This window comes from Brassica oleracea, chromosome C1 (genome assembly GCF_000695525.1).
Source record: "Brassica oleracea var. oleracea cultivar TO1000 chromosome C1, BOL, whole genome shotgun sequence".
NCBI classification, from domain to species: domain Eukaryota; kingdom Viridiplantae; phylum Streptophyta; class Magnoliopsida; order Brassicales; family Brassicaceae; genus Brassica; species Brassica oleracea.
The window spans coordinates 9374696-9387761 of record NC_027748.1 but is presented as its reverse complement, the minus strand read 5'-3'; the positions used below and the strand labels follow the sequence as shown (position 1 = coordinate 9387761).

The window sequence follows — 13066 nt, the reverse complement described above, 5'->3', positions numbered from 1 at the left end:
TTGTTCGTGGTAGTCTTCACACTCATATTCTGATCCTGGTTGTGGATGACCTTCCCCGACCTGAAGGAGCTAATCGGAGAACTCCTTTTCTTCATGATTGACTCTCATATTTGTTTTTAAAGAGAACTTGTGGCAGCTATCTCATAGGTATGTGTGACTTATTGAAGCTAAGATAGTATCAGCTATGTTACCTTGTGGAATCAAAAGTAGTATCTGTCTAAAATTACCTCCTAATAGAACTGTCTTTCCGCCAAAAATCTGATCCTTTGCAGAAGGATTATTTATAGACATTATGTCTTTCAACGTTTTGTCCAGTGCCTCAAAAGCATGCTTATGTGTCATAGGTGCTTCGTCCCAAATTGTAAGATCCGTTTTCTCGATTAACTCAGCCAGCATCGTTCCTGGTTTGATGTTGCAGAGCTTATTTTCGGTGAGATTTAAAGGGATATTGAAGCGTGAATGAGCTGTTCTACCGTTAGGTAGCAACAATGCGGCTATTCCTGAAGAAGCAACCGGTAGAACTATTTGTTTTCTTGACCGAATCCTGGATATAATGGTTTGGTATAGGAATGTTTTTCAGGTGCCACCTGCGCCATATACAAAGAATAGCTTCCCATCCTTTTTATCAACAGAGTCTAAGACTGATTCGTAAATTGTACGTTGATCAGCATTAAGTTTGTTGAATTGCATGTCATGTCTTAGTGTTTCCTTGGCAACATCGTAATCCAGTTCTTGGTTTCACAAATTGTTTCCCAGTTCTTTTAGAAAAACATGTTTGATCTTTGGCATCTCTTTAATATCACTCAATGAGCGGTCATGCATGCGCATCAACTTTTCTATTTCGATTAACGTGTATTGCTCAAGGGTCTCATCATCCAGCTCCAGATTTGTATGAACTAAGATTCTCTGCTTCTTGTAAAGTATGTCCTCGCTCATTGATCTCCATGAGTTTTCCCATAGGGTTTTAGGACTAGTAACAAAGCAGTTGTTTAGGAACGTGACAAACATATCGCGGAGTTGGTATGGGGTAGCCCATCTAGCACCCTCTGACATAGACTAGTTCCATTCAACATCATTATCCAAATAGCTGCGTGCGTGGCAAACCGATTTGAAGTTAGGGTATTTCACATCGTTAAACGTTCTGAGCTCGTCATAACTTCTAGAACCCTTAATCTTATTTATGAGGATCCTTAGATAGTAACGATCACCTGCTGATGGATGGACATCTATGATTTTCCCAATGCATTTTCCTTTCTTGCGTTCAGTCCAGACTTTGGTATTGTTGTTCTATACGAAATATTATGGTATTTGCACATAAGTCAATGTTCGTGCAAACTCTGACCTTCTGCATAAGACCATCCACTCAGTGAACATTGTCTTCTCGATGCCTGGCTTGAGGATTAAACGGCCGAGGTTATCAGTTCCTTTAATTGTGATATTATGTTCACCTTCTAAGTGAATGATAAGCTTCTCAACTGATGGCTTTCTTTTGTGTATGTGGAATGCGAAAGTCCGCCACATAGACTCACAAGCTGATAAATACCTAGCATCAATGTAGTCTTGGATCTCATTCCATTGCTTCATAACTCTCTCTTTTGGTTCGCCAGTGGCCACTGTGTCAGAGGTAGTTGCCGTATTCCCTTTTCAATAACTGCGGTTGCTCTGTCAACCCCCTTGGTTATATACTTGAATAAGTACTTCACTGCACTTGTACGATTACACCATTCAACATTAATATGAGCTTCATATTTCTTCAGGAGCTTAATGTTATGAGGTACAACAAAATTGTTGTTTAGGACTGTCCCATCCTTTACCACAAACACATTTTTGTTCATGCGCCGACGATATAACACATACCCTGATTTGTCAATCGATGTATAGTCATTATACGGCCGAGGATACTTTTTCGTGCACACATTATTCTCCATACATGGTGACTTCCGATTAATAACACCACATGGACCATAGATCATGTGTTTTGTTACTAAATTGTAAGCTTCTGGGTCTTCTTCTTTGTCTGGGAGTTCAGCTGAAATTATCTCATCTACTTCCTCTTCACTTGGTGTTCTGGAAGAGTTTCCAAACCACAATAATATATGTGCATGAGGGAGCCCTCTTTTTTGAAACTCTATCCTGTGAAGAGCTGCTGTGTATGGCTTGAAGAAGGTTCCGTATTTGAAATCTTTGAGTAGCTGATCTAACTTCATCTTAAAGACTCGACATTCAATGTCAGGTCTATCATTGGAAGAGTCTCCACCATATTTCAAAAGATGCCCTTTAATCTCTCTCCAATTAGGATTGGCCGTTATTGTGATAAACAAATCTGGATTTCCATATTCTCTGCAAATAGCCATCGCATCATGGTATTTCTCAACAAAGTACCGGGGCCCGCCTGTGAAACTTGGTGGCAGTATGAACCTTTGACCAATCATTTTAGCATCAGTGTCACCCTTCCTTACAGCATCGAGTACATTACTGTAGAGCTCGGCTCTCAAGAAATCTTGATTATTCCTCACCCACCTTAGTCGATCTTCCTCAATTGCCGTATAAACGTCCACAACAAATTGATGGAGGAGACGACCTCCTTTAATCAATGTCTTCCCTTGGTTAAGACGTGTCTGGATTTGAGAAGCGTAGTATTGTCTTGAAGTGTCTGTCTCAAGATGTAGTGGGATCTCTGGGTGAAACCCATACTCACCATATGGAAACAAAAGAGGATATTGTAGGCTCATGTATAGAGGATGATCATCACGTATTTGCTGCAGAGTGTCAGATTGAAATCGGACCACTATATCTCGTACCCCAATTGTTGATGACATATCCCCTACAATAAGGCCTGCCACCTCACTTGTACTCGGAAGACCATATTCTTTCCCCTTTCCTTTATCTGGGAGCAACCTAATAGCAAACTCTGTCCTAACGCCTTCGTAGTGGTCACGTGCCCGTCGAAAAATCTTAGTTAAACAATTATTCTCGTCAATCATCTCGATGAGGCGCCATAAGGTTGTCTCATCGAGATTACCTTCTACTGAAGTTTTCTCCATCGCATTTAAGCGGTTTCTGACTTCGTTGCTCGTATCAAATATATAAAGCTGTAGATATTCTGGGAGACGGCCTTGTTGCGGTATAAGCGAACCAATTTTGTGGTGAGTTTGACCTAGGATCCGTATAGTGTAAGGACCAGGCGCATGCACCACACTATAATCCATTTTCATTCCAACGGATGTGAAAGCCAGTACATAATTATAGACTGGGATAGTATCTTGGAACCATCTCAACTGAAGAAGTTCTTCTAATAGGGCTGGGGGTTGATTGATCTGCGGAAGCCTGATTTGACCATGGTTACAGCAAATTGTGAACGTTGGTTCACCTGTTTTGCGGTCCGTACCGTGCTTTTCGAAGCTCACATTAACGCACCACATTTTGAGCATGCTAGGATTGGTTTTCTTCGGTTTGTGAGTCTATCCTTTATCTGAATTAATATTTGTTAAGAACTATTAAATCATAGTTTATATAATATTTTAGAAATTTAACAGAGTTTAAATTTGATAACATCTATTGTTATTTGCAAATGTATATATTCTATAAAAAATATAGGGTTTTGATAGTATGCACTTTTCTTATTTGCTTGAGTGTGATGCAATACATGTGGTCGTGGTGGAGCATCTGATTATGTGCATAAACAATGTGTATTAGAATTTAAAATGTATTAAATCTAAGTGGATTTTTCTATGTATGATGCTTACCCTGCAAACGTGCTAAAGTTTGTTTCGATACCAAGATGACTTTTCTCATACTACGTGTATTTTTTGCTTGACTATTAAGATTAAAAATTATTAGCTTAAGAGGATATAACGTAGGAGATACAAATTATAGTATTGTTTCTTACTGTAAGAGTCGCAGTCATCGCAACCACCTATTTGATTAAATTTGAAAACTCAGTTTGTTTGATGAATAAGTATTGATTAAAGTATAATGTTATAATCCATATAAACTTACAGTCATAATATTTTGGTTTGAATGTTGGTCGATCATTAACCAGATGAACTGAAAATATACATAATTAAAGTACTATGATGAGAGAATTTCAATCTTAATTTTAAATATTTTATGAGAGTAAGGACTCACCTTTCGTACGTGATCCACGCAGACGGCGTCGTTTCTTTTTTGCGGTTGTCCGCCTGAAATATTTGTATGGTGAAAATCAAATAACTGTTTATTTTAAATTAGCAAAAAAAATTTTAAAATTAACTACACATTGTTGTTTTAATGTATTTTGGGATTTAATGTATAGTATAAATTTAATTTGATATTTTTATGGTGATGTGATAAATGTATTTATATATTCATCTAAATATATGTATTTCTGTATACATCGTAATAAATGTTAATTAACTTGGGATTTCAACTATAGTTACAGTTATTTGAAATTGGATTATAATTTTTCATGTGCTAACTAAAATATGTTTGAAATAAATATCATAATTTGATCAAGTTTCAAATATGTTATATATGTTTAAACAGTTCAGAAGAAACTATATATTGTAAAAAGAGACAAATTTTAAGTACGAATTGATTGAGTACTATTTTTTATTTTTTATTTTTGAATACACAATTATTTTTTACTAATAATTAATCTATAAAGAAAAGGTGCAGACTATTTAAACCTAATATATATAATTGATTGTTGTCACTTTTATTGGATAGTGATCTGAATATATAATATCCTTGAAAAATTGTACGTGCTATTGGAATTATTTAGGGGTGTTAAATCCGATAAAAAAGAATCAACTAAAAACGAACCGAACCGAGATATAGAAAGTGGTTTGAATTTGGTAATACCGAGTATACTGAATAGATTTCCTTTTTTAAGAAATCCTAATATATGGGTATAGTTATGTATATAAACCTTTCGGACTAAATAAATCAATCAATTAAAATATATTAGTATAAGTATATGTAAATTATATAATAAAACTAATAATATATACCTGTTTTAATTTTTTTGATGTGATCCTCATATTTAAAAGTTTATTTTAGTAATTTAATATTTTATTTTAAGTTCAAATTTTTTTCCAATAAAAAAAAATTATTATTTTTGGTTAATATTATTGGGGATTACTAATATATCTTATTTTTATTCCTTAAGACTATTACTTATAAACTGATAATTTAAAATATAATATTTTGAGTATATGTTAATTATATAATAAAATTAATAAATATACATGATCTATTTGTTTGATATGATCCTCATATTTAAAATGTTTATTTAGTAAATTAATATTTTATTTTAAGTTCAATTTTTTTTTTATCAAATCAAAAAGATAACATAGTTTTTGTTTGTTTGTTTAATACTATTATGGATTACTAATATCTAATACACGTGTTCCTGGTGAGTGCTGACTAAGAATTTGTATCTGACCACCTTTATGTCCATGTAATTAGGTATGGAACAGAGAAACACATTTGTTTTGATCTTTACTGAATATAGATTACATCAATCGACACAAACACAACTGTACCGTATGTAGCCTTATACACAATAGCTAAGTAGTTTATTTTGATCCAGTCGGTTGGTTCTCTTTCATTACAGTTGACGTTGTGACGGTGAAGACTATTTCCAACAGATGTTTGTTTAGTACTTTATCTAAACCAAATTAACTTATTGTCTAATAAAAGTTTCCACGGATAAAATACTTGTTGCAATTAAATTTTAATTTAGTTTTAATTTGTAAACGTAAATATAAAATATGTTACATTTAATGATATTAAAAATTTGCATTGATTATATTAGGAAAATAAATTTTGTTGTTTAAATAATTCTCTATATTACATTATAATTAATTTTGCTTTTTTTATATATAGACAGTTTTTTTATTGATAAATGATTTATAATTTTATATTTGTATTTGTGGTCTATATAGTTTAAATTTAATTATGTTAATATAATTGTTTTTATATTTTTATAATTTAAAGCGTCAAATAAAAGGATGCAGTGATAATAATTTTTTTAACGTATTTTAAACAGTCAATGTAGGCAATGACATTAAAAAGTAAAAATAGTAGTGAGAAGAATGCAACCGGTTATCACTATTTACATGTACACCTTAGTCTTTTTTATTTCTTGGTTTATTTTTAATTTTGTATTCATTTTATTTGACCAATTTAATTTGAATATTTTACTATTCTTTCTTACTGGTATATATGTAGATTTTTTTTCTTTTATAGCACATAGTTTATGTTATTGTAGTTTATGATTACGTTACTAGTTTTAAATTGATTTTGATACAAATCTTGAAACTGAAATATATTTTATAACTATGATCAATTTATTAAGGTTAAGACCAAGTTATGTTTATTAATTTGTAACTTCTTTACTATTCAACATATATTAATGTTGTAACTTATGGTGTATTAAAAAAAACTTTTAGAATTTGCCACATATATAAATCCCTACATTCTGATTCCATTATACAACTCCTCCATACCTCTAAACAACTCCTCCAAAATCTAAACATGAGTCAAGTATTTTGGGTTCTACGCCACAAAACGAAACCATCTTTATCATCTCCAAAAAGAATCATTACCATGAAGATAAAGAGGCCAAGGACACAACAAACAAAAATTGTGATATTCGTCGTCCTGAATACAGCAAGCAATGGCCACCTAATCCACGATACGGTAGGCGATATGGAGTACATGCTTGAATACCATGAAATTGATTTTGATTAGGTGATGGAGATTATCAAGCAGATTTCTGACTTTGTCGCACGCACTATTCCGACGCTCGATGATCCCACAGATACAGATCTTGATATAATTGTTAAGATATCTGATCACAACCTAGACGCTTTCCGCAGAATTGACCTAGGCGTCTATATCATCGAGCTTCGTTAAAACCAAAGAGAACCCATCCCTAGTGAAAAAGATGATATATGCCCAATTTGCGGAAAGCAAGTTTTTGCGGAAAGCAATTCCGCAAATTGGGCATAAATCATCTTTTTCGCTAGGGATGGGTTCTCTTCAGTTTTCACGAAGCTCGATGATATAGACGTCTAGGTTAATTCTGCGGAAAACGTCTAGGTTGTGATCAGATATCTTAACAATTATATCAAGATCTGTATCTGTGGGATCATCGAGCGTCGGAATAGTGCATGCGACAAAGTCAGAAGTCTGCTTGATAATCTCCATCACCGAATCAAAATCAATTTCATGGTATTCAAGCATGTACTCCATATCGCCTACTGTATCGTGGATTAGGTGGCCATTGCTTGCTGTCTTCAGGGCGACGTATATCACAATTTTTGTTTGTTGTGTCCTTGGCCTCTTTATCTTCATGGTAATGATTCTTTTTGGAGATGATAAAGATGGTTCCGTTTTGTGGCGTAGAACCCAAAATACCTGACTCATGTTTAGATTTTGGAGGAGTTGTTAAGAGGTACGGAGGAGTTGTATAATGGAATCAGAATGTAGGGGTTTATATAGGTGGCAAATTCTAAAAGTTTTTTTTAATACACCATAAGTTACAACATTAATATATGTTGAATAGTAAAGAAGTTACAAATTAATAAACATAACTTGGTCTTAACCTTAATAAATTGATCATAGTTATAAAATATATTTCAGTTTCAAGATTTGTATCAAAATCAATTTAAAACTATTAACGTAATCATAAACTACAATAACATAAACGATGTAATATAAAAGAAAAAAAAATCTACATATATACCAATAAGAAAGAATAGTAAAATATTCAAATACAATTGGTCAAATAAAATGAATACAAAATTTAAAATAAACCAAGAAATAAAAAAGACTAAGGTGTACATGCAAATAGTGATAACCGGTTGCATTCTTCTCATTACTATTTTTACTTTTTAATGTGATTGCCAACATTGGCTGTTTAAAATACGTTAAAAAAATTATTATCACTGCATCCTCTTATTTGAAGCTTTAAATTTTAAAAACATAAAAACAATTATATTAACATAATTAAATTTAAACTATATAGACCACAAATACAAATATAAAATTATAAATCCCTTATCAATAAAAAAAACTGTCTATATATAAAAAAAGCAAAATTAATTATAATGTAATATAGAAAATTATTTAAAACTTCCAAAGCCTCACGCTTCTTACTAAACCATTAGTTTATTCTCAAACATAAGAACAAAAATATTGAAATTTCATTTTCATACTGCAACTCCACCTCAAAAAAAATCTAAAAACTGTCCATAGTTATGACAACATTTAAATTATAGTCAAATAGGACGTGCTTTACACACTTGAATTCTAATATGAACCATTTCTAATTTATTACAAATTTAAATCATAATCATTAAATCTTGGCCACCTTAACCGATCATAATCACACCTCCCTGTTTTGGCAAGTAGTATTTTAACCTACGTTACGAAGAATATAGCAACAATTTTTTATATACACTACTCCGTCGTTCAGCCTTCAAGCAGGTATAATGATTTATCTATCATTTTTTCCAAATTCTCATATATATATATATAGATAGGCATTATTGTTTTTTTAGTCAAACTCTATAACATGGAAAGAGATTAATAATAGATATTATAAGCAAAAGAGATTATAACCAAGGTTGTTATAATGCTGCAAAGGCAAAATCCCGAAAAAGGAAAAAAATAAAGCATAGTCTTAAATAAAACAAAACCAGTAATAAGACTTCATTAGCCACTTTTGGCACGCTTAGCACCTTCTGACTCAATCCCATCATCACCCCTTTTCACCGACTCATCTGCATGATCCTCCCTTTCATTATCAGGTTCCTCATCAACATTCTCTCCTAAGTTGCCTTCGGGTTCTGGGGCTTCAAGAGGGAGCACCTTTGTCACAGTTAAAGTCTGGCTCTTGGCAGTCAGATTGTGATTTAAAACCTTCACAATGAACTTCCGTGTCTGTCCAATGGTATCAATCATAGCTTGAGGCACTGGAACTATATGATCCTCTCCTACACTATCATTGGCCTAACATACATTTAGACATTCTCAGAATACATCTTCAAATTTTTTGTAAGAATAAGTTTTTAAATCTCATAAACATACAGGTTTCTAATTACCTGGTAATAGCTCTCAACCAATTCAGCAGCTTTCTTTCCAGTCAACTCCTCACCAGCATCACCAAGGACAACAAATACGGCTTGATCATTGTGGTCATAAACAGAGAGCTTCGACAGGTACCTGTAACAGAGAGACATCAATAACCATTGCAGTCAAAGAATGTGTATAACTAAATCTAAACCACTTACTGTGCCACACCAACAATTTCACTCTTCCCACATTTCTTACACAAAAGCGTTGTAGGCCCTTTGGTTGCCTTAGTATGGCACACACCACAGCCTATATAATACCACCCAGAACCGTGCACAACATCATCAATAGTTTTTATGCACTCAAACCAAGCAACCTGGAAAAGTGTTTGTAAAATTCAATGAGAAACTTAGATTATCTTATTGAATGTATCAGACATTGGGACTATAATACCTTAGCGGGTGCCTGCTTCATATAGGAGAAAAGTTTCCCCAAGGTCGCTGTCTCAGGCTTGGTGACCACCTTTGCGTTAACTCTGTTGGCAACATCTAACTTCGAGTTCAGCCTGAAGAAAATGTCAAACCAGACATTACAATAGTGGAGTAATTCAAATGACATTCCAATACATGAAACCTTAAACCTTACCAACTGAGGTATAACCGGGTTTCTTGGACATCACTATCCAGAAATACCCGTGAAGGCGTCATAGAAGATAGAGATAGGACGCCTATAACAGAACCAATGCCATGATACAGAAGCAAAATTATGATATAATGAAATTAAGAGAATATGCATATTCATTTGAATATCTGTTACTCAGATCCTATCTTGCTCAGTCTACTCTTAATTATTCACATATTTTTTAAATGCTTCATAGCTAATAAACTCTAAAGTCAATTCAAAAAAGCATTTCTACCAATATCTTTTTCTCAGATCTCATCTAGCTTAGTCGACTCTTATTTCTTAACATATTTTTTCAAATGGTACATAGCTAATAAACTCTAAAGTCAATTAAAAAAAAAACAGTTCTACCGGTATCTTTCAATAACTCTGCATCACAGAAAATAATACTTACTTAAAACTAACCTAACCAGATACGATCCCAACCCTATTTAACATCTTAAAACAGCAATTAAAAGTTGGTAATACAAACCTACAAACCGTTTCGGGTTTAAGGTGGTGACTAAGATAACACGTGCAGTGCCTCCAGATGCTTTAAACTTTTCACAGAACTCAAAGGCAACCTTGTCCCAGAGGTACAACTTCAACACGAGATCTCTGTAACAACACAAACTCGTGTGGTAAGATAGACCATATGTGAATATGGAAGAAGATAGAGATTAACTTACTCATGTGTTTGAACATGAAGCTCAACTCGGCGGGATGCAGCTATCTCTGCTTCATCAAGCAGAGACTGTCATTGGGAACCTGCCCATTCAAAAGTTTGATGTGGCCAACATAATCTGCAAGAGAAGACAATCAAACTCAATGTTTTATATGTTATAAACCCAGCAATAAAACCAAAATTTCTGAGTCTGTATGAAAACATTATCCTAGGCAAACACTTCAGAATCATTACAATATTTAATCAGATGATAACATAATATTTAAGATTAGATTAAACTATTATCCAATACAAACAGTGATGGGGTGTAATGATGTTGAGAACTTACCATAAAGATCACCTCTCAAGTCGCATGCAGCTTCAAATTCTTTGTATCCATGGATCCGGAACCAATCCTCAGGGAAACGGATCGAACTGTCCTCGAGAACAGAGATGACAGAGTTCCCTGAGAAGCTAATAGTGACACTTGGTTCAGCTACCCGGTAAATAGTCTTGCTCTTTGATCCGTAAAACTTGTTGAGTCGGTAAGTAGCACCAGCTTTCATGTGACGCAAATAAGTCTCAATCCTTCCATGGGGAATGAAGCTCTGGATTACAGTTTCCTGTTGTTAAAAGAGAATCAATTAGAGATGCTACTGAGGATATCTTTAGTTGAAAACAAAAATAATTAAGATATTTAACCTACAATGAACAACAACAAAATTCTCATGATGGTGCTAACAACAACTAATTATCTAATCAATCTATTTTGTTGCTAAAGTAATCTTAACTATCAGTATGTTGGATGTTGCTGAGATCTATTAAGACATCTTTAGCAAACATTTGGTTTAAATCCACTATGTGAACGAATCGTAACCGTTAAACTAACTTAGTCTTCTTAACTGTGTAAGCGATGATTAGCAAACAGGTGTTATGATATCATAGCATTTCGACCAAACAATTTTCTAAACTAATCTTGTAAAAAAGATCTCGGTTTATACCTCTTCATCGATGAGAAGCATTTCGAGGTCGATAAGCACCTTCGTCTGAGCATTCCAAACCTCCCAAAAGTGGATCAACCGAAACTGTACCTCGCCTTCATGGGGCCCGAATGTCACGCCTTTGAAGGTAACCACATCCCCTACGTTGTCGGAGACGATAGCTTTGCCTTTAGCGCTGGAAGAAACAGAGGCTTTGCCCCTAACGCCGATGTTGAGGCTGGAAGAGGCACCGGTTTTGCCGATTAGTTTGATCGGACTGGAGGAGACATCCGCTACGCCTTTTGATTTCATCTAATTGACATCGCCGGAAGAGACACCGGTTTGGGCGACGGGTTTGACCGGACTGGAGGGGACCGCCGCTTCGCCGTTCGTTTTCACTGTGTCGGGAACACCGGAAAACGTCATCGCAATGTACAGTCGAGAGGATATAACGACTTTTGATGAAAATAAAACACCGAGTAAGATATATATATAGAATCTCAGAGAGAGAAAGCGAAAAGAATCCATAGAATCTCAGAGGGAGAAAGTGAAAAGGATCCATTAATGAGATTAAAGAGTGTACATGAGTAGGGAGGGAATTGATTGTTCGTAGGTGAAAGATTCGTGAAACGGAGGAAATGAAGAAGAGGAAGAGGAAGGGTTTGACAATCGATTTTGCAAAATTAGGGTTTGTACTTCGCGGAAAGGGGAAAGGGAACTTAGTCGCGAGATGGGCTTCACGGGCTTCTCGAATTTGAACGATGTCGGGCCGGTGAAATTTGAAGCCCAAATGGCGTTGGCGAGGCCTTTGACGTGGCAGAAATCTGTTTTCCTATAGGTCGATTTTTTTGGGGATGTGGACACCCTCCTCATGGCTTATATTTGCTTTTACTATTGTATTGATTGATACTTGCATCTTCTCGATTTGTTCAGATTTCTTCATGGATTAGTTACTGTTTGTACGGGATTCAGTCGACTAGGTTTAAAAAACTCGAAAGTGGGATGACTGAAGACGTTTTATTAGATCTGATCAAGAGGGTTACAAGAGTGACAAGAAATCAAGGAGACAAGCCGGAGCTCGAAGGGCTAACCGGAGGAGGTACCAAGCGATTAGAAGTAAAGAGAGACTAAAACCCTAGATATAGTCGCTCAGTGTGTGTGTGTAAAGTGTCGATCCCCCCTTTGCTGCTACTTCCTCCCCTTTTATAAGCTCTTCATCCTGGAATGTCCTAATATGAGCGTGTCTTTGGGGCCTTATCCAAGTGGACCGAGTAAATGGGCCTTCGGGGAGTCCCTTCGAGCCATACACTTTTGGTCGGCTCGGCTCCGTCGACTAAAAGCACTATGGGGCCGAGCCGATGATTTTAATCGCCGAGCCGAGTAGATCTCCTGCTTATTGGGCTAGACCTTGTTATTTGATGATCTTTAAAGCCTTATTCATTAATGGATGTAATGTTCACATAGGAGCCCAGTTAATCAATTCACTTGTGAGCATCGCAACGGTCTCAAGTGAATTTGTGGGTCAGGTTTGCTCGGATAACAAGTTCTAGGGCAAGAGACGTGTCATCGTTAGTCGACCGAGTAGAAAGATCATATAGGTCTTCCTTTCGTGAGTTTCAATTCTTGGTTGAGAACACATTTTACTCGGCCTTTCTAGCCGTCCTTAAGCACGTTTAGTCGCTTGTAGTTTCTTCTCGAA

The 13066-nt window shown here is 35.1% G+C and overlaps 2 protein-coding genes across 2 annotated transcripts; both read right to left on the bottom strand.

Annotated features, from left to right (window-relative positions):
- Positions 1–1580: 1580 nt before the first annotated feature.
- Positions 1581–3209, bottom strand: LOC106330839. Its single transcript, XM_013769248.1, has one exon. The coding sequence runs from the start codon at positions 3207–3209 to the stop codon at positions 1581–1583; it is 1629 nt and encodes a 542-aa protein (XP_013624702.1).
- A 5494-nt stretch (positions 3210–8703) lies between these two features.
- LOC106330829 lies at positions 8704–11679 on the bottom strand. Its single transcript, XM_013769239.1, has 9 exons — positions 11389–11679; positions 10705–11010; positions 10413–10477; positions 10217–10341; positions 9709–9790; positions 9517–9628; positions 9282–9439; positions 9093–9213; positions 8704–9000 (listed from the first exon to the last, which is right to left on the bottom strand). The coding sequence occupies exons 1-9, from the start codon at positions 11677–11679 to the stop codon at positions 8704–8706; spliced, it is 1557 nt and encodes a 518-aa protein (XP_013624693.1).
- Between the last annotated feature and the right edge of the window lie 1387 nt (positions 11680–13066).

Bases quoted from the DNA above. Each gene is read 5' to 3' on its own strand.
- LOC106330839 (XM_013769248.1), bottom strand. From the start codon at position 3,209: ATGGATTATAGTGTGGTGCATGCGCCTGGTCCTTACACTATACGGATC.
- LOC106330829 (XM_013769239.1), bottom strand. From the start codon at position 11,679: ATGAAATCAAAAGGCGTAGCGGATGTCTCCTCCAGTCCGATCAAACTA. The intron at 10,342-10,412 runs GTAAGTTAATCT...GTGTTGTTACAG, and splicing joins CTTCATGTTCAAACACATGA to AGATCTCGTGTTGAAGTTGT. The intron at 9,629-9,708 runs GTAAGGTTTAAG...CATTTTCTTCAG, and splicing joins ACCCGGTTATACCTCAGTTG to GCTGAACTCGAAGTTAGATG.